The sequence below is a fragment of the Cryptomeria japonica genome, chromosome 9 (genome assembly GCF_030272615.1).
Source record: "Cryptomeria japonica chromosome 9, Sugi_1.0, whole genome shotgun sequence".
Classification (NCBI taxonomy): Eukaryota; Viridiplantae; Streptophyta; class Pinopsida; order Cupressales; family Cupressaceae; genus Cryptomeria; species Cryptomeria japonica.
In genome coordinates, this window is record NC_081413.1 from 133,820,706 (window position 1) to 133,847,364 (window position 26,659).

The 26,659-nt window shown below is 38.2% G+C and overlaps 1 protein-coding gene across 1 annotated transcript in view; it reads right to left on the reverse strand.

The window, feature by feature from the left end:
• LOC131063258 (nicotinamide adenine dinucleotide transporter 1, chloroplastic) overlaps positions 1–26,659 on the reverse strand; it is a 121,170-nt gene that overhangs the window by 44,825 nt on the left and 49,686 nt on the right. Inside the window, exons 4-5 of the mRNA XM_057997046.2 lie at positions 19,713–19,764; positions 19,429–19,538 (exon numbers count right to left, since the gene is read on the reverse strand). Coding sequence (XP_057853029.1) covers positions 19,429–19,538; positions 19,713–19,764 — 162 coding nt within the window. The remainder of the gene's footprint in view (positions 1–19,428; positions 19,539–19,712; positions 19,765–26,659) is intronic.

The window sequence follows — 26,659 nt, forward strand, 5'->3', positions numbered from 1 at the left end:
GGAATTTCTCAATCGCGATCGAAGCAGGTCAGTGGTATTAGTGCAAACCCTAGGTCCCCACTTGAAAAAGCAAAAAGTAGGGAAAAATTTATAAAAATAGCCATACCGGGGATTGGGCTAAAAATGCCAAAAACGAAACTTCCTAAAAAATAGGAAAAAGCAAAAAAAAAGCAAACTTTCTAAATAGGAAAATAGAAAGTTGTTCAAATTCGTTCAAATCAATTGCATTCTTCATCCTTTGCCCTTTCTAGGCACTTTGATGGTATCCGAATTCTGTTATCACTTGGCTTGCAAAAAATGACTTTCAATCTTTAGACTCAAACCATTCAAAACTTGACAGATCTTGAGCAGAACTTGAAGCGGAAGGCCATGGGCACTAACAAAAACCCTAGAAAGTAGGAAAGGAGAGGATCCCCATTTGCAATGGGGCGATGTGTGAAAAAGGTCACAACAAGACCACCCATCCCTTTTTTTCCAAGATTATGAATGTCTTTTTCTAAAGACACAGCAAAAAACCATCATCTGACATATACAAGTGTCACCTTCTTTTAAAAAATGTGTGTTTCCTAAGATTTTGCAAAAAACAGTAAGGATGTTTCCTACCCATTCCCGCATCCCTGAAATATCCCCTATGGGTGACACGGTTATTGTTGGCAAGGGACATCCCTAGGGAGCATAAATAGAAATTTTTCATCCTTTCTCAAGGGCTTGGTAAATTCTTCATGTTCTAATAACTGCTTCATTTTATCTGCTTAGAGCTCAAATTATTATACGAAAGAGGAACTTCAAAAGATTTCCTACTATAAACTTTCCATAAGACCAAATATTGATAAATGCAACTAGTTTATTCTCTACTTCTCTAAGAGCTTCTGCCTTTGCCAGGGCTTCTTCCATGAGGCCAAGAAGATAGCTCCAATAACCCACTGCTGTATCCTGAATACTAAAACCTGGAAGAAAATTGATTTGTGGATAGAAAATCTCAAATGCTAAATATCTGGAATTGTAGTTACTTGAAAAAATTGTAACAATTAAAAACCTTGGAAACTATACTATTAACAACAGAAAACTGAGATCCGAAATCTAAAATTATTGGAACTGCCATTTATATAGAATGTAGCTATTGAAAAATCTGACAGAATTTCGTTTTATTAAAAAGTAAAAATAAGTAATGCTAAAAACTTTAAACTTCAATAATATTACTATCCATAGATGAAAGATTAAATAAGTGGAAATAGTAACTTTCTTTTCCTAAGACAGTATGAAGTTTGAACAATAACTCAGACCTAAATATCAGGGCAGAGTGGATCCTGCCATTGGCCCAAAACACAATCTTCAGACATGCACAATATATTCTTTCTCAAGCATAGCATTCTTAAATCATCAGGGTACTTTTATGATGATTTCCCCCTTGTGACAATTTTACTTTGTGAACGTGGGATAACTTTTTAAGTTATTTTTATAGTTACTTTCCCCTATGTCAACCTTTTTCATTATGCATGTGATGTTGAACATTTTGTCATTGATGTCGAAGGTCAGTTGTTGAGATCCAGAGTCTGAATTGAAGTTTCAGTTGAGCTGCTTGCCTGCTTTCTTCAGCTTCCTGTCTGTCTAGTTAAGCAGCTTATGTGTGTGCTTCAGCTGGGTGTGTCTACATCAGCTGCTTGCATGTTCACCTATTAGATTAATATGCCTTGTATTGCCATGTCATCGGGTGTATTTAAGGAAGAGACTTGAATTTCAATAAAGTAAGTTTTTGCCATTTATCTTTGACATCACTGAATGTGATTATATTCACATTGTTGAAAAAAGTTTTTTTTTAAATATTCAAGTTAAAGGCTGCAGTTTGAAAAGAGAAGTAACGGTATTTATCTTTGAAATCACTGAATGAGATTATTCACGTAGTTTTGCTGTAGAGACGTAAAGTTATTATCTTTGCTGAATCTTCATTGTGCTACATGTATATGCTTTGATTTATTCAGTGATAGCAGACCATTCGTATTTTTTTTGGCTCTTCGAATTCCCATGTTAGAGGTGTACACGTTTATTATTTTTGCCTGAGATAGATGTGAGTTTTTTAAAAGTTCCGTTTCGAAACAGGTGGTTGAGTGATTAAGTTCGGAAAGTTAGGAGTGTATGCAAAGCCGTTTTGAATCTTTTCCTTTACGCTGTTGAACGTTTTTTTTCAAAAACAAAAAAAACGGCAGTGCTGGTGGACTGCTGGGGATTCTTTAAAACGTTTTTGTTTATTCTGCATTCACTGTTATGCGTTGGTTTGCTCAGAAAAAGACTATGGTGGCTATTGGTGATACTTTGTTCAGCAAGTGATCAGTTTGCAATATTCTTCGGTTGTGGTATCAGGCAGTCAGATATTTTTATATTTTTTGAGCCGTAAAAAGTTAGAGGTGAACAAGAACGGATATTGGTGTGTAGCAATTTTCTAATTCAGAATTTAGATTAAAATGCTTTGGAGTAATTTTTGATGAATGAAGATGATACTTTTAGTATCAATTGTGTAAGTCTAAAGTTGTGCAATTATGGAGTGGGTAAGACAAAAATTTTGGAAGCATGAAACATTTGGGAGATAGCGATTATAGTGTGTGCGATGTGCAGTTTATTGTGTGAGAAGGCTAAATGATGGCTATTGTATTGTGAGAGTCACCTTTAACTCGTGTTGATATATTTGGCATGAGCATCTCTCACACAATCAGGGTTCACTGGTAATTGCAGAAGCTTTCATTCCAAAGCTAATTATTGATAATGTCCAGCTACAGATTTGATGCAGCAACTCACAATTCTGGGAATGAATAAATCGATTGTACCTGTAGGAGCTTAATGCAAATCCTGTGAAGTCTTTTATTACTGGAGCTAAAAAATATAATATATTGCAATTGATTATTGACAGTTCTATTCAGAGTATCCTAGATAAGTTTCATCAAAATATGTATTTGAACAGTCTGGAGTTGGTGCGTCAGGTGATCAGAGAGATGGTGCTCTCCTTTGTAATATGGGTTGGTGCCCAGATTTGAATGATGGAAGTTTCGAATGCCGTGGGTTTTTACCTGTAAGGGTTTTCCACGAGAAATCTGTGTTGATATTTTATGGTTGCTTATTTCATATTTTGTGTGTTTCAAAGCTTAAAAGTATTAAAGATTTGAAATACTGATGGCTACTCTCAGAGGGTGAATAAACACAAGTGTTGAGTCATGGAGTCTCTCACATGATATCCACCATGGCTACTCCCAAAAGGTGGATCCACCATACCTACTCACAGAGGATGGAACAAGGGCTTTCACCTCAAAGTTCTCTCTCACAGAGAAGAATGCATTAACAAGGACTTGAACCTCAAACTTCTCCCATAGAGAAGAATGCATTAACAAGGGCTTGAACCTCAAACTTCTCTCACTGAGAAGAATGCATTATAATACATCTCAAGAAATCATTGATGCTGAGACTCCCGCTCAGCAAGGGCTTAATTCTCCACAACTCCAAGCTTGTCTCGAAAATGCACAAACTTCACTTTGGCAAGAGGCTTGGTGAGAATGTCAGTCATCTGCTCCTCAGTACAAATGTATCTCAATTGAACAGCATTCCTTTGTACCCTATCTCTGATGTACTGGTACTGGATCTCAACATGCTTTGTTCTGTCATGGAACACTGGATTAACCGAAAGCTTCACACAGCTTTGGTTATCACAATGAATAGTAGTAGTCTCCAACGATTGTCCAAACAATCCTGCAAGGAGCTTCCGAAGCCACACTGCTTCACGAGTTGCCACACATGCTACAATGTATTATGCCTCTACGGTGCTCGGTACCACTGAAGACTGCTTCCTGCTACACCAGGAAATCATAGCAAATCCCAAACTGAAGCAACGACCAGAGGTGCTCTTTCGATCAGTAACACTCCCTGCCCAATCAGAATCAGAATAGCCTTCTAGATTCGGGTCCACACTGGAAGAATATTTCAAGCCATATCTTCTTGCATCCAAGGATGGGATGATCTTCCCCGGTAACAAATTGGTCATCAACACATAATACCAAGATCAACATTTCACCATTGAATACCTTGAAGTAAAGATTTGGATCAGCATCATTCTTGCAGAAACCCAAACCCACTAAGTATTTGTCAATTATTTCATACCAAGCACGAGGAGCCTGCTTAAGACCATATAATGCTTTCTTCAATTTGCATACATAAGACTCTTTCCCATGAATCACAAAACCCTCAGGTTGCTCAATGTAGACCTCTTCCTCAATCACACCATTGACAAAAGTTGTCTTCACATCCATCTGATCTAACTTCCATCCCTTAGTTGTTGCAATGGCAATGATGGTTCTGATGGAAGTATAGCGAGCAACAGGAGCAAAAGTTTTTTCATAGTCTATTCCCTCTTTCTGAGAGAAACCACGAGCTACAAATATAGCCTTGTACTTCTCAATGCTTCATTCAGCTACATGCTTAATCTTGTACAGCCACTTGGAAGATACAACGGACTTCCCCTCGAATCTAGGAACAATATCCCACACATCATTCTTGATAATGGATTGATGCTCTTCATCCATTGCATCTTTCCATACTTGTTGTTTTGAGGCTTCCTCAACACTAGATGGTTCAGTCTCAATAAGATTACACATCAATGCAAACATAGCTAGAGAATCTTTGTGGTCTTTTACTTTCTCTAAATGTGCCTCTACGAGCAGCAAACTGTTCTGCCTCCTACATAGTGTTTCTTGCCCAAAGAGGTCTCTTTCGGCTCACAATAATATCTCTAGGCCCATCAGTAGGATCCAAAGGTTCAAATGGATCATCATCTGCTATAAGTTCAGTGGACTCCCTCTAAATCTCAGGAGTATGATCAATGTCCATGTCTTAAGGAGTCTCATGATTTTCATCATCTATCTCCATGCAAGACCCCTTTGATTTTCTGAATGCAACATCTTCCTCAAATGCGATATCTCTGCTCACTTCTATTTGCTTCTGACCAAGAATGTAAATTCGGTAGGCTTTGGAGGTTTCACTGTAGCCCACAAATATTCCTCTCTTTCTTTTTGCAACCCCATTTTGCTAAGGGTTGTAAGGGACACAGAACTACCTCTTGATTCCTGTCTCAATACAAAAATCACAAAAGCTACCAAAGGTGTACTCACCTCCATTATCAGACCTTAAAACTTTAATTCTCTTTCCAGATAAATTTTCTACTTGAGCCTTAAGCTCTTTAAATCTACCTAAGACTTCATCAGATTCTTTAGACCTTAAGAAATAAATCCAAGTCTTCCTAGAATAGTCATCTATGAAAGTTACATAATACAAAAATCCACTTAGGGATGGAATTGACATTGGACCACATAAATTTGAATGTGCACGATCTAGAACTCCTTTAGACCTACTTTCACTACTATGAAACGGACTCTTAGTGTTTTTACCCATAGCACAACCTTTACATGTACTATCATGAACATGACTAAGTTTAGGAATACCTTTCACCATCTTCTCCAATGATGGAAGAGCCCTGAAATGAAGATGTCCAAGTCTTCTATGCCATAGTCCGCTGGAATTGGAAGTCATGAAAAAGAGCTTGAACTGGATGAGTGGAGAGCTTATACAAACTCTCATGTCGATTCTCGATCACACGAGCAATCTTGATGTTGGAGTTCTTTGGCCATGCAATAACTCTCCCTTCTGAAAATGCAATTTGATAGCCCTTATCCTCCAAGGCTGAAATAGACACAAGATTTCTTTTGATTCCCGGTACGAACAAGACATCACTTAGGTGAAGAGAGACTCTAGATTCTAGGTTGAGTGATGTAGCACCAAACCCTCCTACTACTTGAAGATTAGACTCCTCCACCAAATCTAAAAGATGCTCCTGATAGTTGGTGATGTGTCTAGAGGCTCCACTATCAATTAGCCAGGTATCACTGTCTGTAGGGACATTGCTAGACAATGCTAATATGAAGAGAAATCCATTGGAGTTATCTTCAGCTTCCTTCTAAGTTGAGACTTCATTAATGTTTGCCCCTTGTTGCTTAGGCCTTGTCAAACAATCCCTTGCATAGTGACCAAACTTGTCACACCTAAAGCATTGGATGCGAGAGAGATCTTTCTTCTTCTTCTTTGAATCAGGTGTGGAATATGATCTATGATCTCTATTCCTTTTGAAGTTTCCCTTCTTCCAATTTCTTCCTTTCTTGGTGGATTGGGTGGCAAGAACATGAGTGTCTTCATTTTGAGAACCTTTAACAATTCCCCTTGCCGCCAACCTTGATTCTTCTTGAATGCAATCCGCTCGAAGACGATCGAATTTAGGCAGTTTGGATCTCCCGCTTATACTTTGAATAAATGGCTCCCATGAATGAGAAAGACCTTTCAATGCCAACATAACAAGGTCTTTATCAATCACTTGGTCTCCAATAGCGCTTAGTTGATCGCTTAGTTCTGAAATCTTCATGAAGAATGACATAACCGATTCTCCTTTCGCCATTTTTTCTTGATGAAGTTATTGCCTCAACGCAAGAGCCCTACTTTTGTTGTTAATCTCATATAGACCTTCCAAGGCCTTGAACATGTCTCTCGCAGTTGTCATATTGGAGATGAGAGGCACTAAGTGATCCCTCATGAAGTCAATTAATATCTTCTTTGCTTTTATGGCATTCTTCTTCAATTGAAGCTTCTCCTCTTGATCTTCTGGCTCAGTTAAATCCTTTTCCTCCACAAACTGAAGAAGATCATTTTATTCAAGTGCAATAAGCACTCTAAACTTCCATAAGGTGAAGTTTGATGCGCCTTCAAGCCTATCCTCGACTTTAAGACCGTTCACCATTTTCGAGGCTTTAAAGTTTCTTCTTGAAAGTGAGAGAGGAGAGAAAACTTTGCAGTTGCAGGGAAATCTTATCACGATCTTTCTTTACCGTGGCTCTGATACCATGTTAATTTTAGTGATCGGATTAGATAGAAATAATTCAAACACAAATGCACAGAATTTACAAAACCTTCCTCTTGAAGGTGAAAAACCCAGCAATTAATCTCTTGAAATGAATTAGCAAAATGTCTTTACAAATGCTTCACACTTTGAAGCTAAGTGATGATACAAATTCAGTAACGAATCCGAACTTCTATGCTGATGAATCTGTCTTCTATATTAGTCGATCTGCCGAAGGAGACTTCCACACAATAATGATCAATATGATGCAAGGAATGAATCCGATCTGCTTCAGAATAAACTTGATCTTCAATAGAGAAAACATGATTTGCTTGCAGTGTAGATGATGTGAACTGCAAGAGATAATGATGTATTAATTCGATGCCTTGGAAGAGAAGGGGGAACCGAAATATATACCCATGCATTGGAGATGCCAATCAACATGTCCCCTTCAAGAGTCGGCTCCTTATAACAATCATGTCTCTTCATTTATATTTAATTAACACATCTTTAGTTAGGGATAGATTACATCTTAATAAACACATCTTATAATCCAAGGGTGGCGGATTACACATTATTGCCACATTAACAAATAGAAGAAATCGATGTAACTAAATTGACTAAGGCCGATAGACCAATTAGGCAATTTAGTTGACTATGTCGGTCCAAAAGGATACCGACCAATGCTATTACATTAAAAGGTTATGCATTGTGAAACAACTCATACCATGTGGGAAAAACTCCAAAATGCTTATGAAGGAGATGTAAAAGTTAAGAATGCTAAACTTCAAATGCACAGAATGCAATTTGAAAGTCTTAGAATGTGGGAAGAAGAAAATTTAGCTAGTTATTTTTTAAGAGTTGATGTAATTGTAAATTCTCTAAAGGGTTTAGGAGAAAAGATTGAAGACAAAACTGTTGTTCCAAAAATCTTAAGATCGTTACCTCTAAGGTTTGATGCAAAAGTCTCAGCTATAGAAGAGATGGTTGAACTTGATAAGTTGACAATTGACAAGCTGCGTGGTATTCTGACAACCTATGAAATGAGAACTAATGTTGAATCCTCTTCAAAAAGGGAAACTGCTTTCAAAGCTTCAAAGAAAAGTAAAGAGAAGGCACATGTATCAAGTGAGAGTTCTGATGGAGAATCTGATTGTGAAGCAGCACATTTTGTGAGAAAATTAAAAAAAGATTCTAGAAAGTATATGGGTAAGCCGCTCTTAAAATGCTTTAACTGTGGAAAAATAGGACAGTTTGCAACCAAATGTCCGTATGAAAAAGATGAGAACAGCAGCTATGAGAAGGAACCTAAGTTTGGTAAAAAGAAATTTACAAGAAAAGAAAAGAAGACTCGTAATTTTAAGAGAAGTTTCTATTATAAAGAAGAAAATTGTTCATCAGAGGCAAGTGAAGAAGAGTTCTTGAATGATGAGATTTTATTGATGGCCCTTGAAGAAACAGTATCTGAAAAGCAAGAAGATGAAGACTATTTTGATGAAGGAGGAAATGAGGTGGATGTTGAGCAAGAGCTGATAAGTGCTATTAATGAAATCAAGAAGCTAAGAAAGAAAAATCAGAATTTAAAGGTGCTGTTACAAGAAGAGACTAACAAAAATTCTGAAAAATCTCTTGCATTTGAGGTAGCAAAAAAGTTGGTAGCTGATTTGAAGCTACAGGTTGAGGAATCTAAGAAGATAGAAGAAGAAATCAGATATCAGCTCAAGGATAAAGAACATAACTGTGAAAAGCTTGAAGCTGAAATAATTTCTATAAGGAAGTTGGATAAAACTTCACAGTTATTAAATCATGAGAAGGTTAATCATAAAGGATCTTTGTCTTTAGATGATCTACTGGGCTCTCAAAAGCAGTCACTTGATAAAAGTGGGGTTGGACATGAAGAAGGCCAATGCTCAAAATCTGCTAAAGATGAACAACAAAAGTCTAATGCTGATAACACAATGTTGATGGTGAAATTCGTATTGCTACTCTTTCCGGTCAACACAAAATAGAATGCTAAGTATCCTATCCTCTCTTGAATAAGGAAATCCCTAATGTTGTTTAAGATGATCAAAGAGGACAACCTCAAGGTTCCTACTGTCAGGGCTTGATGACTTAGGATAACTCAGCGGTTTGATGTATTTTGCTGGTAAACACAAGGGGACTTACGAATGCAACAAGTTGGTCTACATCTACTGATACTTTGAATCTCATGCTGGGGAAAATAAAAGCAAAAGAGATAGGGTTTAGGGATCCTATGGACAATGGTAGTGTTATCACAAAAGCTTGCACCCTTGCTAAGCTATCAACTCAGCAACCTTGTGAAACATGGAAACAACCCCGAAGTGTGGGACCTTGTGCAAGGGGGTTGAATCTCCGGAGAAGGCCGGCTTCCTTCTCATTCCAGGTGCAGGTGTTGAACCAACTCAACACTTCAAAACTCACTACTAAGCCTATCCTAACAACTTGCAGAGGCAAAAGGAAGAGGGAATTGCTTGAAATAAAAGGAGGTGATGCACCAAGAAGAGATAGTTCCTCTCCCTACTGAAATGACACAAGTAATTAACTAAAACACCCTGAAGATGCACCACTTTCAGTTATATGAGTAACCCCAATGCATAGATGAAGGTTAGAATCCACTGAATGCCAAGAGGGGAGAAGGATTCCCACAAGTCACACTCAGAAAACCAGTTAACACAGCATATATGAAGAGAAAGAGCCACAACATGCACCTATGATGAAGGTAAGAAAGCATACACAACATACATAGGTTGAAAGAAGGCAAAAATAGTGTTCTTCAATTAATCATAAGACCAAACGCCAATCTTCCAGTTGCAGAAATGCAAAGATTACAAGTCTTCAAGAGAAGAGGAGAGCATAAGCAAAACTCAAGGCAACAGGGAGAGAACCCTTTACAATGAAGCTTAAAAGCCATTATATAGAAAAATGGGTTACAATGGTGATCATGACCATTGCATGTCAGTTTGGAAGTGCAGGGAAGTGCATGCACTTGACTTGTACATGCAAGCAACCTAGCCATACCTCCAAACGCAATTCTCGGGAGGATAGATTGACTGACCTTCCAAAGTCAGGCATGACATAAGTCACCAAGCATGGCCCCGTAACTTGATGGAAATCCTACAAAAAACATTAAATGCACCCCTGTGGCTCCACAAAAAAAAGTGCATAAATCACCAAACTGTCGGAGCATTTCAAGCCTTGAGTGTCGATCACGCCATCCGGAAGTATTGCAAGTCGGAAGTAGTTTGAAAAACTTCAGAGACCGGGGTCTCCGTAGTTGGGGAACTTCGGAGACCGGGGTCTCCGTAGTTGGGGAACTTCGGAGACCGGGGTCTCCGTAGTTGGACAAGGAACTTCAAAACCTGGGGATTCCGGAGTTCCGGGGTTGAAGACTAAGGAACTTCGGAACCTGGGGGTTCCGGAGTTCTAGGGTAGAAGACTTAGGAACTTAGGGAACTTCGGAGACCGAGGTCTCTGTAGTTGGGGAACTTCGGGGACCGGGGTCTGCATAGTTGGGGAAGGAACTTCGGAACCTAGGGGTTCCGGAGTTCCGGGGCTGAAGACTAAGGAACTTCGGAACATGGGGGTTCCAAAATTCCGGGGTAGAAGACTTAGGAACTTGGGGAACTTCGGGGACCGGGGTCTCCGTAGTTGGACAAGGAAGTTCAGAACCTGGGGGTTCCGGAGTTTCGGGGTTGAAGACTAAGGAACTTCAGAACCTGGGGGTTCCAGAGTTCTGGGGTAGAAGACTTAGGAACTTGGGGAACTTCGAAGACCAGGGTCTCCGTAGTTGGGGAACTTCGGGGACCGGGGTCTCCGTAGTTGGACAAGGAAGTTCGGAACCTGGGGGTTCCGGAGTTCCGGGGCTGAAGACTAAGGAACTTCGAAACATGGGGGTTCCGGAGTTCCGAGGTTGAAGACTAAGGAACTTCGGAACCTAGGGGTTCCAGAGTTCTGGGGTAGAAGACTTAGGAACTTGGGGAACTTCGGAGACCGGGGTCTCCGTAGTTGGGGAACTTCAGGGACCGGGGTCTCCGTAGTTGGACAAGGAACTTCGGAACCTGGGGGTTCCGGAGTTCCGGGGTAGAAGACAGAAGAAAAGCTAAGGTAAGGAAGGGAACTTCAGAGACTTGGAGTTCCGGAGCAGGAAAGAAAGAAGCTAAGGCAAAGAAACTCGGAACCTCGGGGGTCCGAAGTTCCGGGCTAGAGGAAGAGAGGGCCAAGGAACTTCCAACAAGACAACACTTCAAACCATGATTTCACTGCTTTTTTCCTTGATCAACTGGGCAGTGCTGGTCCATGGAACATATCTCTGATTGATTTTCACTGATGGACCAAGGGTGTCATAAAATGACAACAGGTAGTAATGACTGGTGTTGCGGGTAGATAGATTTCAAATAACTAATCCTTGTCTCGCCAGAGACACCCTCACAACTCAACAAGAATAGTGCAAGCTCCAAGGGATAAATGGATTTTCAAACTATGGGCATTCATCCAGGCACCCAATTTTGGTGCAGCCTGAGACAAATACCTACAGTTTAACTAAGCACAATAGTAAGGTTCAGACTAACCATACACGGTGACCTACAATCAGTAGGCCCCCAATGATATGAACCTGAAATCAAATCAGATACCCCCCACACTTCACCATTAAAACCACTTAACTTTAACTAGTTAAATGAAAAGAAACCATGCAAACAAAGGAAAACAAAAATAACAAACACTATTGGATCAAGCACTGGATCTACTATTGTTGATACTAGTTCAACCGATGGATCAACAAAGTCGACTGGATTGACCACTACAACTACCCCCCCGGCCTATTCATGAAGGGTCGGGGGGCCTGGCCTATTCGTGGCTAAGAGACCAATAAGTGAACCTGGATCTCTGCAAACTCGACGACCTATGATCAATGGGGGACCTCTCCCTCTATTATTCCACTACTATGGATAGGGTGTCGAACTAAAGAGTGCCTCTCCAAGCAGACTGGGCGCCCTACGGTTTTCAAGCCTTCTCAGTATTGATAGGGGGGATAGGGGCGGGAGAGAGCTGCCCCCAATTCTTAATTACTATGGTAAGGATAGTTGATTCTAACACCATACTTCAATGTTCATCTATTTGTTTCAACTACCATTACAACAATTTCTTCCAGCGGCTCTATTCTACTCCTAATTTGCAAACTGCCAACTATTCTAACCCTTAACTCCTAAAAATATATCTAACCCTTTACAAAAGAGAGGCACTGGCCTTTTATAAGTTTTACAATTTGAATCAATGGCCAGGATTGATTTCATCCAAGGGCTGCAATCTACCTTCTACAAGCCTGGCAGCTTTAACCCATACCTAGTAACTTCCATAACTTCCCAGCTGCCCTCTCAACCACTTCCTCAACTACCAGCAACTGTTTGACATCAATTTGGCAGATCAGGTAGATGAGGAATAACTGACTTGTGTCCCCTTGTTTTTTAATTGCATTAATGGGGGCCCACAGGTAGTCACTTTACAATAAGGTAATTCTGTTTTACAAACAGATTTTCTGGAATTTCTAACTATACATTTCTTCTGAATTTGCATACTCTTGTGTAATTTGAGTATCTTGCTAATGCCTTCCAGAAATTTGGAATAACATCCCTTTGGTCCTTTGTGCTGTGATTGTTTCCTTAATCTGGTCGAATTGATTATCACCATTGTCGTGCTTCGCCTTCACCTTCTGGCTTGATTGCGATTGCATCTTCAACCTGCGTTTTAGGTTTCCCCTTGACTCCTTGCAGCGACATCGTTCTACAAAAGCAAGTTCAACTTAAATCAATCACCTTGAATATATAAATAATTGGAGCAAATTCATGTGCATAGTTAAAATCCAATAAACAAAACGCCCCCAACATAGAACTCCATCATATCTTTGCATATTCTAATTGTAAGATTTCATTATCTAAACGCATTAGAGGATTTGGGCTTCGAGCTTTAAAACATCACACTTCTTTTCAGTTTGCGCTCAAGTTCATTTATGCTCCATCGACATAACTTCGGCGATTTAAGGCAAAAATGCGAAATGCTCTTTAAACATTGTAACTCGAAAGTACTTCACTTTACCTAACATCTAGCCATTTTAAGGGGAAAAGTTCGGCGAATTCAAGCCAAAGTGCAAAGTATGTGAACTTTATACCTCCACTTTCATTTAATATTTAACTCAACAAGGGAAAAGTTAGGCGATTGAAGCGCAACTTGCACCAGAAGTTTTTATGATTGCTCTTAGTGTTTTAAGGGAAAACTTCGACGATTTGGAGCAAAAGTGCAAACAAAAACGTTAATGCTTTGATGCCTATAGTTCCATTGAATTCCCTCTTTCTTTTATTTTCACACTTTGCCTAATTAAGGAGAAAGTTCGGTGATTTTAAACAAAAGTGCACAAAGGGCACTTTTGAAGTTGAAGTTTGCCAAAAATTACCGAGTCCCCTCCCCTTCTTATGTCATTCAGCGCCTAAGTCAAACAAGGGAAAAAATTCGACGAATTAAGGTCAATTTGTAAAAATGTGATTTTGTCTTAAGACACACTAATTCAATTGAATCGACCCCCCGCCCCTTCATTATTATTTTGGTTGACATTTTGGGGAATTTTCTCGAGTTTAGCAACAGATTTGGAAAGGCATGCTTTGGCCTATTACGGCATTCGAACTTTATTTCTTCTGACTTGTTTCGAACTTATACTCCATAGGGTTTCTATTGGCAAATGCAAAGTCGTTTGGCAAGGATTGAAAAAAAGAGATTTCGTTTTGCCTTCACCATTTCAGGATTATTTCGACGGATGATGGTGGGAAATCGTGACTTTTCCTTCTACGTTTTGACGCCTTAAGGATTTCGCGCATGATCATTTTGTTTGGGGTTTCTATTGGGGCTTACCAAGGCACGATTTTGCAAAGTCCAAAGCTCCTACGACAACCCTCCTTTGGCCAAACTTTGACCCGCTATTTTCGTTTTCAACTTTAGGGCCTAATATTTTCGTCGGGTATTTTTCAGCAATTGCAAGGAGCTATGGCGGCAAGGACTTATATTGCCTAACTTCACCATTTTTTGTTCCAACTTCAAGCGATGCCTTTCGGGACTTTGACAGGCTTTTCAAAGGCACGATTTTGAACAGGTTCTTCTCTCTCTTATGCAAATCGGGCAGACCACGGGCAAAGTAAAATCGGGGGTTCCTTGTGAAGCAAAGGTGTGTGTGTGATAGGCACAACACACAAGAGATTCATTCTCTAAGAACAAAAATAGTACCTTCAAAATGCTCCCTACTGCTAGACAAACTCATATGGGAAGGTTTAATAACTCCTTTTATGGTTATTTTTTACATGTAATTATTTTGGTCACAAAGCCATAAATTGTAGAGTGTTTGCTAGGAGAGATTTCAGATTTGTAAAACAGAAATTCTTTTGCACCTCTAAGGAACTACAATGTTATTTGTTATCAATGCAATAACTTTGGTCATACTGCAAGAATTTGTAAGAATGGCTTGATAGGGTTCACTAAGAAGGTTGAAATGAAGAGCAAGACACAGGAGAATACCAAAGTGTGGAGGAAATAGGAGAAGCAACCTTCTGAAAAGTCTTTAATTTTGCAAACAGCCTTCCTTGCACAAAATGAAAAGGATATTTGGTATGTTGACAGTGGCTACTCCAAACATATGACAGGAGATAAGAGTAAATTTTTTACTCTTAACAGGATGAATGGAGGTAATTCTTCTACAAGAGTTGTAGGTAAAGGAACACTTTTGTTGAATAATGGTGAAACCAAAGTTGAAAATGTTTTATATGTTAAAGGGTGGAAACATAACTTGTTAAGCGTTAGTTAGCTGTGTGATCAATTACATAACTTGATCTTTAATTCAGATTGTTGTGTTATCAATAAAAATGGAAAAATGTTGTTGATGCTAGTAGGGCGGTTAACAATCTATATATTCTTGATGGTACTAATGGTGAAAAGTGTTGTTTAAATCAGCTTGACGAAGCTTGGTTGTGGCATAGAAGATTTGGGCACATGAACTTTGATAATCTAATTCAAATCAATAAGAATGAAGTTGTTAGAGACATGCCATAGCTTGCTAAGCCTTCAGATATTGTTTGCAAAGACTGTAAGATGGGCAAACAAACTAAAGCTAGTTTCAAATCAAAGGAATTATCCAATACTAGACGTCTAGAACTTGTATACACTGATCTGTGTGGTCCTACAAGGACTGCAAGTTTATAAGGTGAGAAATACTTCATGCTTTTGATTGATGACTTTACATGCATGACTTGGGTGACATTTTTAAAGGAAAAATCGAAAGCACTTGAGAACTTTAAAGCTTTCAAGGCTCTAGTTGAAAATGAATTAGGACTAAATTAAATGCTTACGTTCAGATGATGGAGGTGAATTAACTTCTAATGAGTTTATCAGTTTTTGTGAGAGAAATGGTATTAAAAGACAGTTTTCAGCAGCTAGGACACCTCAACAAAATGGTGTTGTTGAGACAAAAAACAGATCAGTCCAAGAAATGGCTCGAAGTATGATGAATGAGTCAAAGGTAAGAGACACTTTTGGGAGAGAGGTAGTTCATACTTCATACTGTTGTCTACATTCAAAACAAAGGAATGATGAGAGCAAAGCACAATAAAATACCATATGAGCTGTGGAAAGGTAAGATTGCTACAGTTAGATATTTTAGTGTTTTTGGTAGCCCCTGTTTTATTAAGAGGGAAGAAGACAACCTAGGTAAATTTGATCCTAGGACGGATGAAGGTATCTTTTTGGGCTATTCTTCTAAGATAAGGCTTATAAATGCTTCAATAAAAGATCACGCAAAATTGTTGAAAGTGTTAATGTAAAAATTCATGAGATTACTAACACTTGTAACAAGCATGAAAATGGTGATAATAGTACTCAAAAAGATGACAATAGGTGTTGTTCAACCTTCTTCTCATGTACAAGCTGGAACAGCAAGTGGTGATGCAAAGAATACTTCAAAAAATGTTTAACCAGAGGCAACAAACACTTCTTCAAGTATTCAGCTTGAGACAACAGGTACTCTTTCTGAAAATGAATCTGAAATTGATCATGGTAAGACTACTTCTAAGACTCTTAAGTTTGTTCAAAGGAATCATCCTCTTGATCAAATCTTACCTGAGAATAGAACTAGAACAACTAGAAGAAACGTAAATTATTATGAAGATGAGGATATTTCCTTGCAGTCCATGTTTGAACCTAAGTGTTTTGAAGAAGCAACTGAAAGAAGAGCTTGACCAAATACTGAAAAATGAAACATGGGAGCTTGTACCTAGGCCCAAGGATAAGAACATGATAGGTACAAAATGGGTCTTTAGAAACAAATTGAATGAAGAGGGTCAAGTGGTTAGGAATAAAGCAAGGCTTGTTTGCAAAGGGTATGCACATGTGGAAGGTATCGATTTTGATGAGACTTTTTCTCCTATTGCACGTCTAGAGGCAATTAGAATATTTTTCGCTTTTGCTTCTTTCAAAGATTTTAAGGTTTTTCAAATGGATGTCAAATTTGCTTTTCTTAATGGAAATTTGAGTGAAGTGTATATAGCACAGCCTAATGGATTTGTTTTGTCAAGAAATCATGACTGTGTGTAAGCTGAAAAAGGCACTCTATGGCCTCAAGCAAGCCCCATGTGCCTAGTATCACAGGTTGGATAAATATCTACAGCAACAAGGATTCAAAAGAGGAATGGCGGACAGCAACCTGTATGTCAAAGAAGAAAGCAAAAACATTTTGGTTGTAGTGGTTTATGTAGATAATCTGATATTTGGAAGTGATTGTGTAGATATGTGCAAAGATTTTGCTGCTAACATGAAGAAAGAATTCGAAATGTCAATGTTGGGCGAGTTGTCTTTCTTTCTCGGGTTACAAATTCTTCAATCTGAAAAAGGTATCTTTATCTCTCAAACCAAGTACATTCAAGATATGTTGAAGAGATTTAGAATGGTAGATTGCAATCCTGCAAGTACACCTATGGTAACAGGATGCAAGCTTAGTAAAGATGATGAGTCTCCTAATGTAAATCAGACTTATTACAAGTCTATGGTAAGGCAGTTTGTTATATGTTACAAATACTAGACCTAACATTATGCAGGTTGTTGGTTATGTTGCTAGATTCCAGGCTACACCAAAAGACACTCATGTTCAAGTTGTAAAAAGGATCTTCAAATATCTTAACAGTACAATGAATTTTGGGTTATGTTATCCTAGAAATAACGATTCTATACTTATAGCTTATACTGATGCAGTTAGGGGAGGTTCAGTAGATAATAGAAAGAGCACAAGGGGTAGTGCTTTCTTTTTGGGTAGTTGCCTTGTTTCATGGTTGAGTAAAAAACAAGCTTCTATCTTTTTATCCACAGCAGAAGTGGAGTACATTGCAGTTGTATCCTATTGTACTCAAGTACTTTGGATGAAGCAAACATTGCAAGACTTTAAGGTAGAATATGATCACCCTATTTCTATCTTTTGTGATAATACGAGTGCCATTAATATCTCAAAAAATCCAGTCATGCACTCTAGGACCAAACATATTCCCATTAAGTATCATTTTTTGAGAGAGCAAGTTACTAATCAGCAAGTTAAGATGGAATATGTGTCCCCTCTAGAGAACAGATTGCAGATTTATTTACCAAGCCCCTACCAAAGGAGACATTTGAGTTCTTAAGGCAGAAGATGGGGGTGATTCCACTCCATCACTGATCTACAGATTGGACTCATGGGATATTTATTGTCATATTTTATGCCCCAATGCAGACCTAGTTCAGTGATTGATGTCAAAGGGGAAGTAGTGAGACAGGGGAGCAATGTGGTTCAGACTGTTTCAGAGCTGGTTTTTGTTTCAAATAGATTCTGTTTGGGAGATTGTTGAACATTTTGTCATTGATGTCGAAGGTCAATTGTTGAGATTCAGAGTTTGAATTGAAGTTTCAGTTGAGCTGCTTGCCTACTTTCTTCAGCTTCTTGTCTGTCTAGTTAAGTAGCTTATGTGTGTGCTTCAGTTGGGTGTGTGTCTGTATCAGCTGCTTGTCAGCTGCTTGCATGTTCACCTATTATATTAATATGCCATGTATTGCCATGTCATCGAGTGTATTTAAGGCAAAGACTTGAATTTCAATAAAGTAAGTTTTTGGCATTTATCTTTGACATCACTGAATGAGATTATTCATGTTGTCGAATAAAGTTTTTTTTTTAATATTCAAGTGAAAGGCTACGGTTTGAAAAGAGAAGTGACGGTATTTATCTTTGACATCACTGAACGAGATTATTCACGTAGTTTTGTTGTAGAGACATAAAGTTATTATCTTTGCTGAAGCCTCATTGTGCTACACATATATGCTTTGACTTATTCAGTGATAGCAGACCATTTGTATTTTGTTTGGCTCTTCGAATTCCCACGTTAGAGGTGTACACGTTTATTATTTTTGCCTGAGATAGATGCGAGTTTTTTAGAAGTGTCATTTCCTTTGTCAGAAGGTGCCGTTTCAAAACAGGTGGTTGAGTGATTAAGTTTGGAAAGTTAGGAGTGTATGCAGAACCATTTTGAATCTTTTCCTTTACGGTGTTGAATGTTTTTTTTAAGAACAAAATAAACCGTCTGTGCTGGTAGACTGCTGGGGATTCTTTAAAATGTTTCTGTTTATTCTGCATTCGGTGTTATGCATTGGTTTGCTCAGAAAAAGACTACGGTGGCTATTGGTGATACGTTTTTGTTCAGCAAGTGATCAGTTTGCAATATTCTTCGGTTGTGGTATCGGGCAGTTAGATTTTTATTTTTTTTGAGCCGTAAAAAAATAGAGGTGAACAAGAACAGATATTGGTGTGTAGCAATTTTCTGAGTAATTCAAAGTTTAGATTAAAATGTTTTGGAGTAATTTTTGATGGGTGAAGATGATACTTTTAGTATTGATGGTGTAAGTCTAAAGTTGTGCAATTCTGGAGTGGGTAAGAAAAAGTTTTTGAAGCATGAAATGTTAGGAAGATAGCGATTATAGTGTGTGCGATGTTCAGTTTATTGTGTGAGAAGGCTGAATGATGACTATTGTATTGTGAGTCACCTTGAATTCATGTTGATATATTTGGCATGAGCATCTCTCACACAATCCTGTGAAGAGCTTCTAAATACTAAATATTAATAAATGTATGGACTCATGCTAAAGCAGCCAAGCCTAAACCATTGTATTTTAAATGCAGACTATGAATATGGGTAGTCTTTCAATGTCCTACTTATATGTGATTCTTTGACAAACTTCTGATGCCCCAGACATAAGCATGTACCAGAAGAGCTGTTTTAGGACAAAAATATATTAAAATATATATCCCTCTTAGATTTGCCTCCAATTTATATAGAATTATTTATTTCAATACTTCCGTAATAGATTCAGTTTAAGCACATATAGTCCAAAAAGGATTGACCCTAATTATTCATCCAATTATGTGCTTTACAAATAACTTGACTTACCTGAAGCCTAGTCTTTACAACCCATAAAGGATTAGTAACAATAGCAGTGGCAGCACCAGCACCTGATGCAGATACCATATTGGCTCCTACTGAAAATTCATGATGCGGATCTGAATGAAGTATGATCATGTTAACAATAATATAAGACTAGATTTATTACCAAAAACTCTCTAAACTTAAGTTATATCAGATCAAGGAAATATTAGTTATCTACAGTACAAATTATTCATAAATCTCAAAATAAACAAAATATAATTGAATGGAAGCACATAAGTATACATTACCATTTTGAGGCTGTTGCAATTTTTTCAATTGTTCATAGACAGTGAAGTACACCTGTAATTGGCAAAATATGCATTAATTTGATGACATTTTAAAACTAAATTGCCATAACGCACTCATCATGGAATCACCTCATAATTAAATTCTTGCCAATAAGTTTATTTTAAAACATGCCTAATAGTCATGACTTGTGAAACTAAACAAGCATTTAGAAGATAAAAATAAAGTACATGCAACTTCAAGTAATAAAGGTTAACAAATTCTGGATTCTCTACCTTAACCATTGTGAACAAGAGAATTAATGAATCATTCTACTACAATGTAGCTAAGAATTTACAACATGCCACAATATTCTTACATTGCTTAAGCAACAGTTAAATAAGTTAGAAGCTATAAAGCTCAGATCAGGGAAATGTAAATGAGGTCAATGGACCAATTTCCCACAACTGTGTATAAAAGAATCAGGACACCAAAAACAAACTCGAGACATCTTCAGAAAACATGAAATACACAAAAGCCAACAGCATCTATGCATCTATACAATCAATTTCAAGGTGCATCAAGGTGGATTATAGTGCTGCACAAGAAACATTAAACGTAAGCATTTATAATTCGGTGATAAACATACATAAAAGACATTGTTGTGATGTTTTCACACATCGCCCCAATGCAAATGGGGACCCCCACCTTTTGCTTAGATTAGGTGCATTAGGTAGGTGTTTTAGTTTGGTTTTCGCTTGGCAGTAGTTTTTTTAGTCATTAACCTTTGCTAGTAAGGAAGAGGTGTGTAGGTTGAGCAAGAAAGTTGTCGTCTTGCAAAATTGTAAAAATGTCACGACTTGTCAAATGTTGTCATGTTGCAAGGTTGTTAGGAAGAAGTCACAGTGAGCGAAAAAATTGGAAATTTCCTATTAAGGTTCGATTTTCCACCCCTAGAGAGTGAAGGATAAGTGAAAAAGAAATTTGAGATTTCCTTATGGAGATTGACTCTCCACTCTTGAGCAAAATTTAAAGGGTCAATTTTGAAGGAAATAAGAATCTTTCCTGTAAATCGAGGAAATAAAAATCTCCCTTGTGTATTTCCATTTTCACCCTTAGGAGAGAGCGAAGTTTTAAGGCAATGGAATGAACTACCCTGTAAAACAAGGAAAATTTAACAAGCCTTCAATGAATTTGAGATTCTTCCTTAAAAAACCAAGGAAATTTAAGCCTTCCATATTTTGTGCACTCCTCGTCTTAGCAATTTGACGAGCAATTTTGAAAGGTTAAAAAACAAGGAAATTGGAAAAATCTTCCTCAAAAATCAAGGAAGATTATAGCTCCCTTATCAAACGCCTTTCCTTCAAAAACAAGGAAAATTAAAATTCCTTATCATATGCAACTAAGTATTGGAAGCAACCTTCCTCCAAAAACAAGTTTTCAAACATGAGTGATCAAAACTTCCTCAAAAAACAAGGTTATTTACCTTATGCAAATCTGCCTCCAAAAATGTGGAAGTGAAAATCTACCTCCAAAAATGTGGAAGTGAAAATCTACCTCCAAAAACGTGGAAGTCTTCCTCAAAAAATAAGGAACCTTTTATTGCCTTGTTCGAACTTCCTTAAAAAACAAGGAAATTTAAGAATTGCCCTAAGCGATCTTCCATGAAAAACAAGGAAATTTGGACCACGATTAAAACGAAGGCAAGAAAAACACAAAATGTTTATTGAGTACTTCACCTTGAATGATTATTTGCAAAGTTGGCTTGGAGTACTAAAACATGTGACAAGATGCGAATTGGTCTAGTTTAAATCCTTAAAACCTTTGAAACGTGTTTAGGAAATGGAGATAGGTCCTCACCAAGTGTGTGAACCTAAATTTACATCGTGATCTAAATGCCAAACGTGTGGTCTAAAGCAAAATGGGGGTGACCTAAATTGGAAGAAGCTAATTGAAACGTATAGAGGCAAAAGTGGGAGGTTAGGTCCTGGCCTAAAAATTGAAATGTGTGGACCTAAAGGAGATTGCAAAACGTGTGATGAGGATTTAGGTCTCTTCTTTGGTGTGTGAACAGCTTGAACTACATGAAACATGTGGCCCAATCTTCATTGAACCCAACCTAAGTCATTGAGAGAAGAAATGTATGAAAGGAGGACCTAAAAGGGTAGCGTGTGGATGGTGGTCCCAAACTGAAACGTGAGAGATAAGTAGGCCCTAAAAGTATAACATGTAAGGGACTGGTGTTAAGGAGACCCTAAAATGAAATTAAAATTAAGGCAGAAACCCAAAACACGAAGTGTGTGGAAGATTAAACATAGGGCTGACTTAAGTCTTACCCTTTCAAAGCATGTATGATAATGTCAAATGTGGGGGGTTGTAATTGCAGTAAACTTAAGTGAATGGAGGGACCTAAATGGAGCGTGTAAGGTTGAAATTAGGCCTAGGCCTAAATGAAGCATGTAGAGGATAATTCCACACTTGAGGACATGATTAATTTAATAGGATTAAATGATTATTTATGATGTTTTAATTCGCATTATGTCTCTTTTGCAGGTCTGATTGCAAATGGATAAGGAGTGAAGCAAAAGAAAGGAGAAATTCAACATATGCAAGATGAGGAACCAAGCGCAAAAGGAATTCAGCAAGGCAAATCAGAAGCAGAAAGGCAACGAGCTTCACAGCAAAAAATAAAGGTGGATTTCATCAAGTTTATACAGCAAACTGAAGATCAGACCTGATTTGAGCCAAATAACAGCAGCCCTAGGGGCAAATTGTGCAGATCTCTTGTAATATCCCCTGCTGTTATATGACTGAAATGTGCAAGGAATATTGACAAACAGTTGTCTATTAGTCTTCAATCTGCTGTTCTGATTTTCAGATTGAATAACCTGTGTGTTATTGGCACTGGACAGCTTTGTATAACTCTGCGTGTTATGCAGTTTCTTGGGTTTGGCTTGTTTGAACATATGAATGCAATGCAATGAATCAAGAATAGATTTGCCAACTAATAATGCATACATCATATTTAGCTAGTTGACATTTTGTCAAACAAATAGCATGCATCCTAAGTTAGCCAATATGCTCCTACAGCAACTAGACATTGATGCAAACACTTGGCAAGCATTTATTCAATTCCGAAATGAAGGTACAGCAACGACACTTTGTCATGACATGTAAAACTCTATGCAAATAGTCACTTACAGCCAATAGGCATTTAGTAAAACATATGGGATGCAAAATTGGTTTCAATCCTTCTTATTCAAATTGAAATACTGGTATGTAATGGACTGGTTACAAGCTCAGATGCCAATGTGCTGATTAGAATAATCAAGACTCTTGGCTTTACAATGGAAGGCACTTCTACAATCTAAGTACAAATGGAAGCCACTATAACTATTTAATGTAAACATAAATGGATGCAAAGTAACATGAAAAACCTGGTTTATTGCAGTGTCTATACTAATGACGATATGGCAGCCACCAAACAGTCCTCAAACATCTTCCTTAAGCTCGAATTATGCCTCTACATATGCCGCTCCTGTTCTTGCCTGGCAACTTTTAAAATAAATAAATGCAGCAATAAAAGGTCTCCAAATTGGTGTAAAAATGATTGCCGGGACAATAGCAATTGATTCCTCAAATACCCATAACCAAAGGATGCATCCAAGTGAAGATATGAACAAAATATGTTTTCAGTGATGCCCTAGCAGCAGTTTATCAGACCCCTGGAATTAATTATCAGCAATCTAATAGCTCCTCCAAGATACTCCAAAATGATTGCTACGACCTCCCAAGATGAATGCTCAAATACCCACAAAGAAACAACATCCAAATGAGGCCATATGAATAAAATCGAGATATTCCTCCAGCTGATGTAAAGTCTGAAAATGACCTGTGATGAGAACTCAGAAAATGATTGATGCAGTCAGCTCTTAGGTAGTAAAATTGATGAAGACTCCTAACCTCAAAATGTCTCCAATGTTCTCCAAATCGGACCCTAACAATATTTGGCCCTTGGCCACCAATTAAGCTCCAATGAAAGGACTGAGTTATCCTTCCCAATCTGCAATAATCTCAGCTGATAGTTTCACAGCCTCAAAATTGCTTAACCTACGAGAGTTTCCGTTCCCAAAGGATCAATAATGGCAGAAACCCAATCTGGTTCCTTCTCCACACAAGATCTCAAAATCAAATATCAAATCTTGGATGCTTAAAAGCTTAACTAGATCTCCTTTTATACTTTTTTTCAGTCCATTTCCAAAAGCTTCTAGAAATAATATTAAAATTATGTGACTTTATGATATAATATTTAAAGTCACTTTATTAATTAATTAAATATAAAGTCACTTTTTAATTTTTAATTTTTATTTATTTGATAACTTTATAAATAATTAACTTAATACTTTAATTAAAATAATTAATTAAGCTATCCATAAGAAATATCATTAATTGGGACAACTTAATTAATTAAATTAATTAAATTATTCTGCCACCAAAAATGGGAACATTACATCTCTTTCATTTCTCCCATCAAACCTGAGCAAAGGGTTTTGATGTGAGGATAAAAGGTTAGAAAGGAAGAACACCTCAAGGGCCTAGGAAGGATATTCACTAATGCAGAATTCAGTATCAGCACATTCGAGACAATTTTCACAATTTCAAAGGACTTTCAAGACGAGGGATATCTTCACCATGTCCAAGAACATCTCAAGAACGTGAAGAATCATATTAGGCAAGGTGATTGTTGTGACCCTTTTCACACATCGCCCCATTGCAAATGGGGACCCTCTGATTTTCCTGCTTTCTAGGGTTTTGTTAGTGTCCTGTGTCCTTTTGCTACAGTTTCACCAAGCCTTGTCTAGTTCAGAGCATGTCAGGCCCTGACGATTGAAAGTTAGTTTTTGCAAGTTATGTGATTCCGAAGTGTGAACACCACCAGAGTGCTTAGAAAGGCCAAAGGATGAAGATCGCAATCGATTTGGACGAATTTGGACAACTTTCTATTTTTAGAAAGTTTGCTTTTTTGCTTTTTCCTATTTTTTAGGAAGTTTCGTTTTTGGCATTTTCAGCCCGATCCCCGGTATGGCTATTTTTAGAAAGTTTTTCCTATTTTTTAGGGATGTCTGCTTTTTGCTTTTTCAGGATGCAAACCTAGGGTTTACACTTGCACCACTGCCCAGCTTCGACCGGAACTCGAAAATTCCAAGTTTTGACCTAAAAAAAGCTAAATCCCTAGATTTTAGGCTTTTTGCTTTTTCGGGATGCAAACCTAGGGTTTACACTTGCACCACTGACCAGCTTTGACCGGAACTCGAAAATTCCAAGTTTTGACCTAAAAAGCTAAGTTCCTATATTTTAGGGGGTCATGGCACCTTCAAAAGATAATCAGCTCGAAAAATCATCCTGATCCTCAAATGTCCTGAAATTTGGCTAAATCTGGAATGTCATCCTGATCCTAAAATTTGACTAAGTCTAGAAAATTGGAGAATCCTCCAAAAACTAGATTTTGCATTATTAGTCCTAGAGGCTCGAAACCACTTTCAAACATCCTGACAATATATATGAAATATAACTTAAAGCATAAGTTTTCTCTTTCTTATACTTAAATGTTATATTTCATATATAGTCCGCCCTCTCGAGAGCCTCCAAAAGTCCGCCTTGAAGAGCAAAGGTCTAAAAGTCCACCCATGTTGGAGATGTCTAAAAGTCCGCCATGTTGGGAGGTAGACCAAAAGTCCGCCATGTTGAGAGGTGTCTAAAGTCCGCCATGCATGTTGGAGAGGCTATGAAGAGGGAGCATAGAACTCCGCCCTCAAGGAGACCTTCCTAAAGTCCGCCTTGAGAGGCTTCAAAACTCCACCATGTCTTGTGGACTCTCCAAAGTCCGCCCAGCCTAAAGAGGCCAAGGTGGCCAACATTCTAAAGTCCACCATAGGCTAGGAGGGTTATGTAGGAGCTATGATTAAAGTCCGCCCAAGGTGGAGAGCCTTCTAAAGTCCGCCCAAGGCTAGAGAGGTCATGTGGGAGCACTCACCAAAGTCCGCCCAAGGCTAGAGAGGTCGTGGGAGCACTCACCAAAGTCCGCCAAGGCTAAAGAGGTCATGGGGGAGCTAACACCAAAGTCTGCCCAAGGTGGAGAGCCCTCCAAAGTCCGCCAAGGTTGGGAGGCTAAGGAGGAGGAGTGATAGAAGTCCGCCCAAGTTGGGGACACCACCAAAGTCCGCCCAAGATGGGAGCCGCCACCAAAGTCTGCCCAAGATGGAGGTCATGTAGGAGCCCTCTCCCAAGTCCGCCAAAGTAAGAGAGTAAGGTAGGAGGTGCCAAGTTTAAAGTCCGCCAAGGGTAAAGAGAGCTATGAGGAGGGACCTTCAAAGTCCGCCCCATGCCTTAGCCAAAATTTCGCCTTGATGGAGAGCCATGAAGAGAGACCTTCAAAGTCCACCCCATGCCTTAGCCAAAATTTCACCATGGGGGAGCAAAGGCTAAAGTCCGCCCCATGCCTTAGCCAAAAATTTCGCCTTGAAGAGAGCCATGAGGAAAGGTCTCCAAAGTTCGCCATAACTTGGAGAAGATGGAGATAAATTTCAAAAGTCCACCTACGCATTGAAAAGTCAAACAAAATCAACAAAGATGCCAGTGATGTCACAAAAATCCACTGAGATTTCAAAATTAAATCCAAAATGGAAAGCTTTTTTGGAAAAAGAGAATATTGAAAGAATATTGGAAAATTATTGAGATATTAATTCAAAATGGAAAGTTTTTTTTGAAAGGGAAAATTGGAGAATTGATGAATATCTTCAAACTTAAATCAAAATGGAAAGTTTTTTAAAAAAATTAGAAGTATGAGTTGGATGATTTTAGGGGTTTTACTTGAAGATTTAACCTTGTCTACAAATACTTCATTGTCAACTTCATTATTACACCAAGAAGTTCAAAGTTACTAAGGAGAGCTAAGTAAAGTATGTCAGTT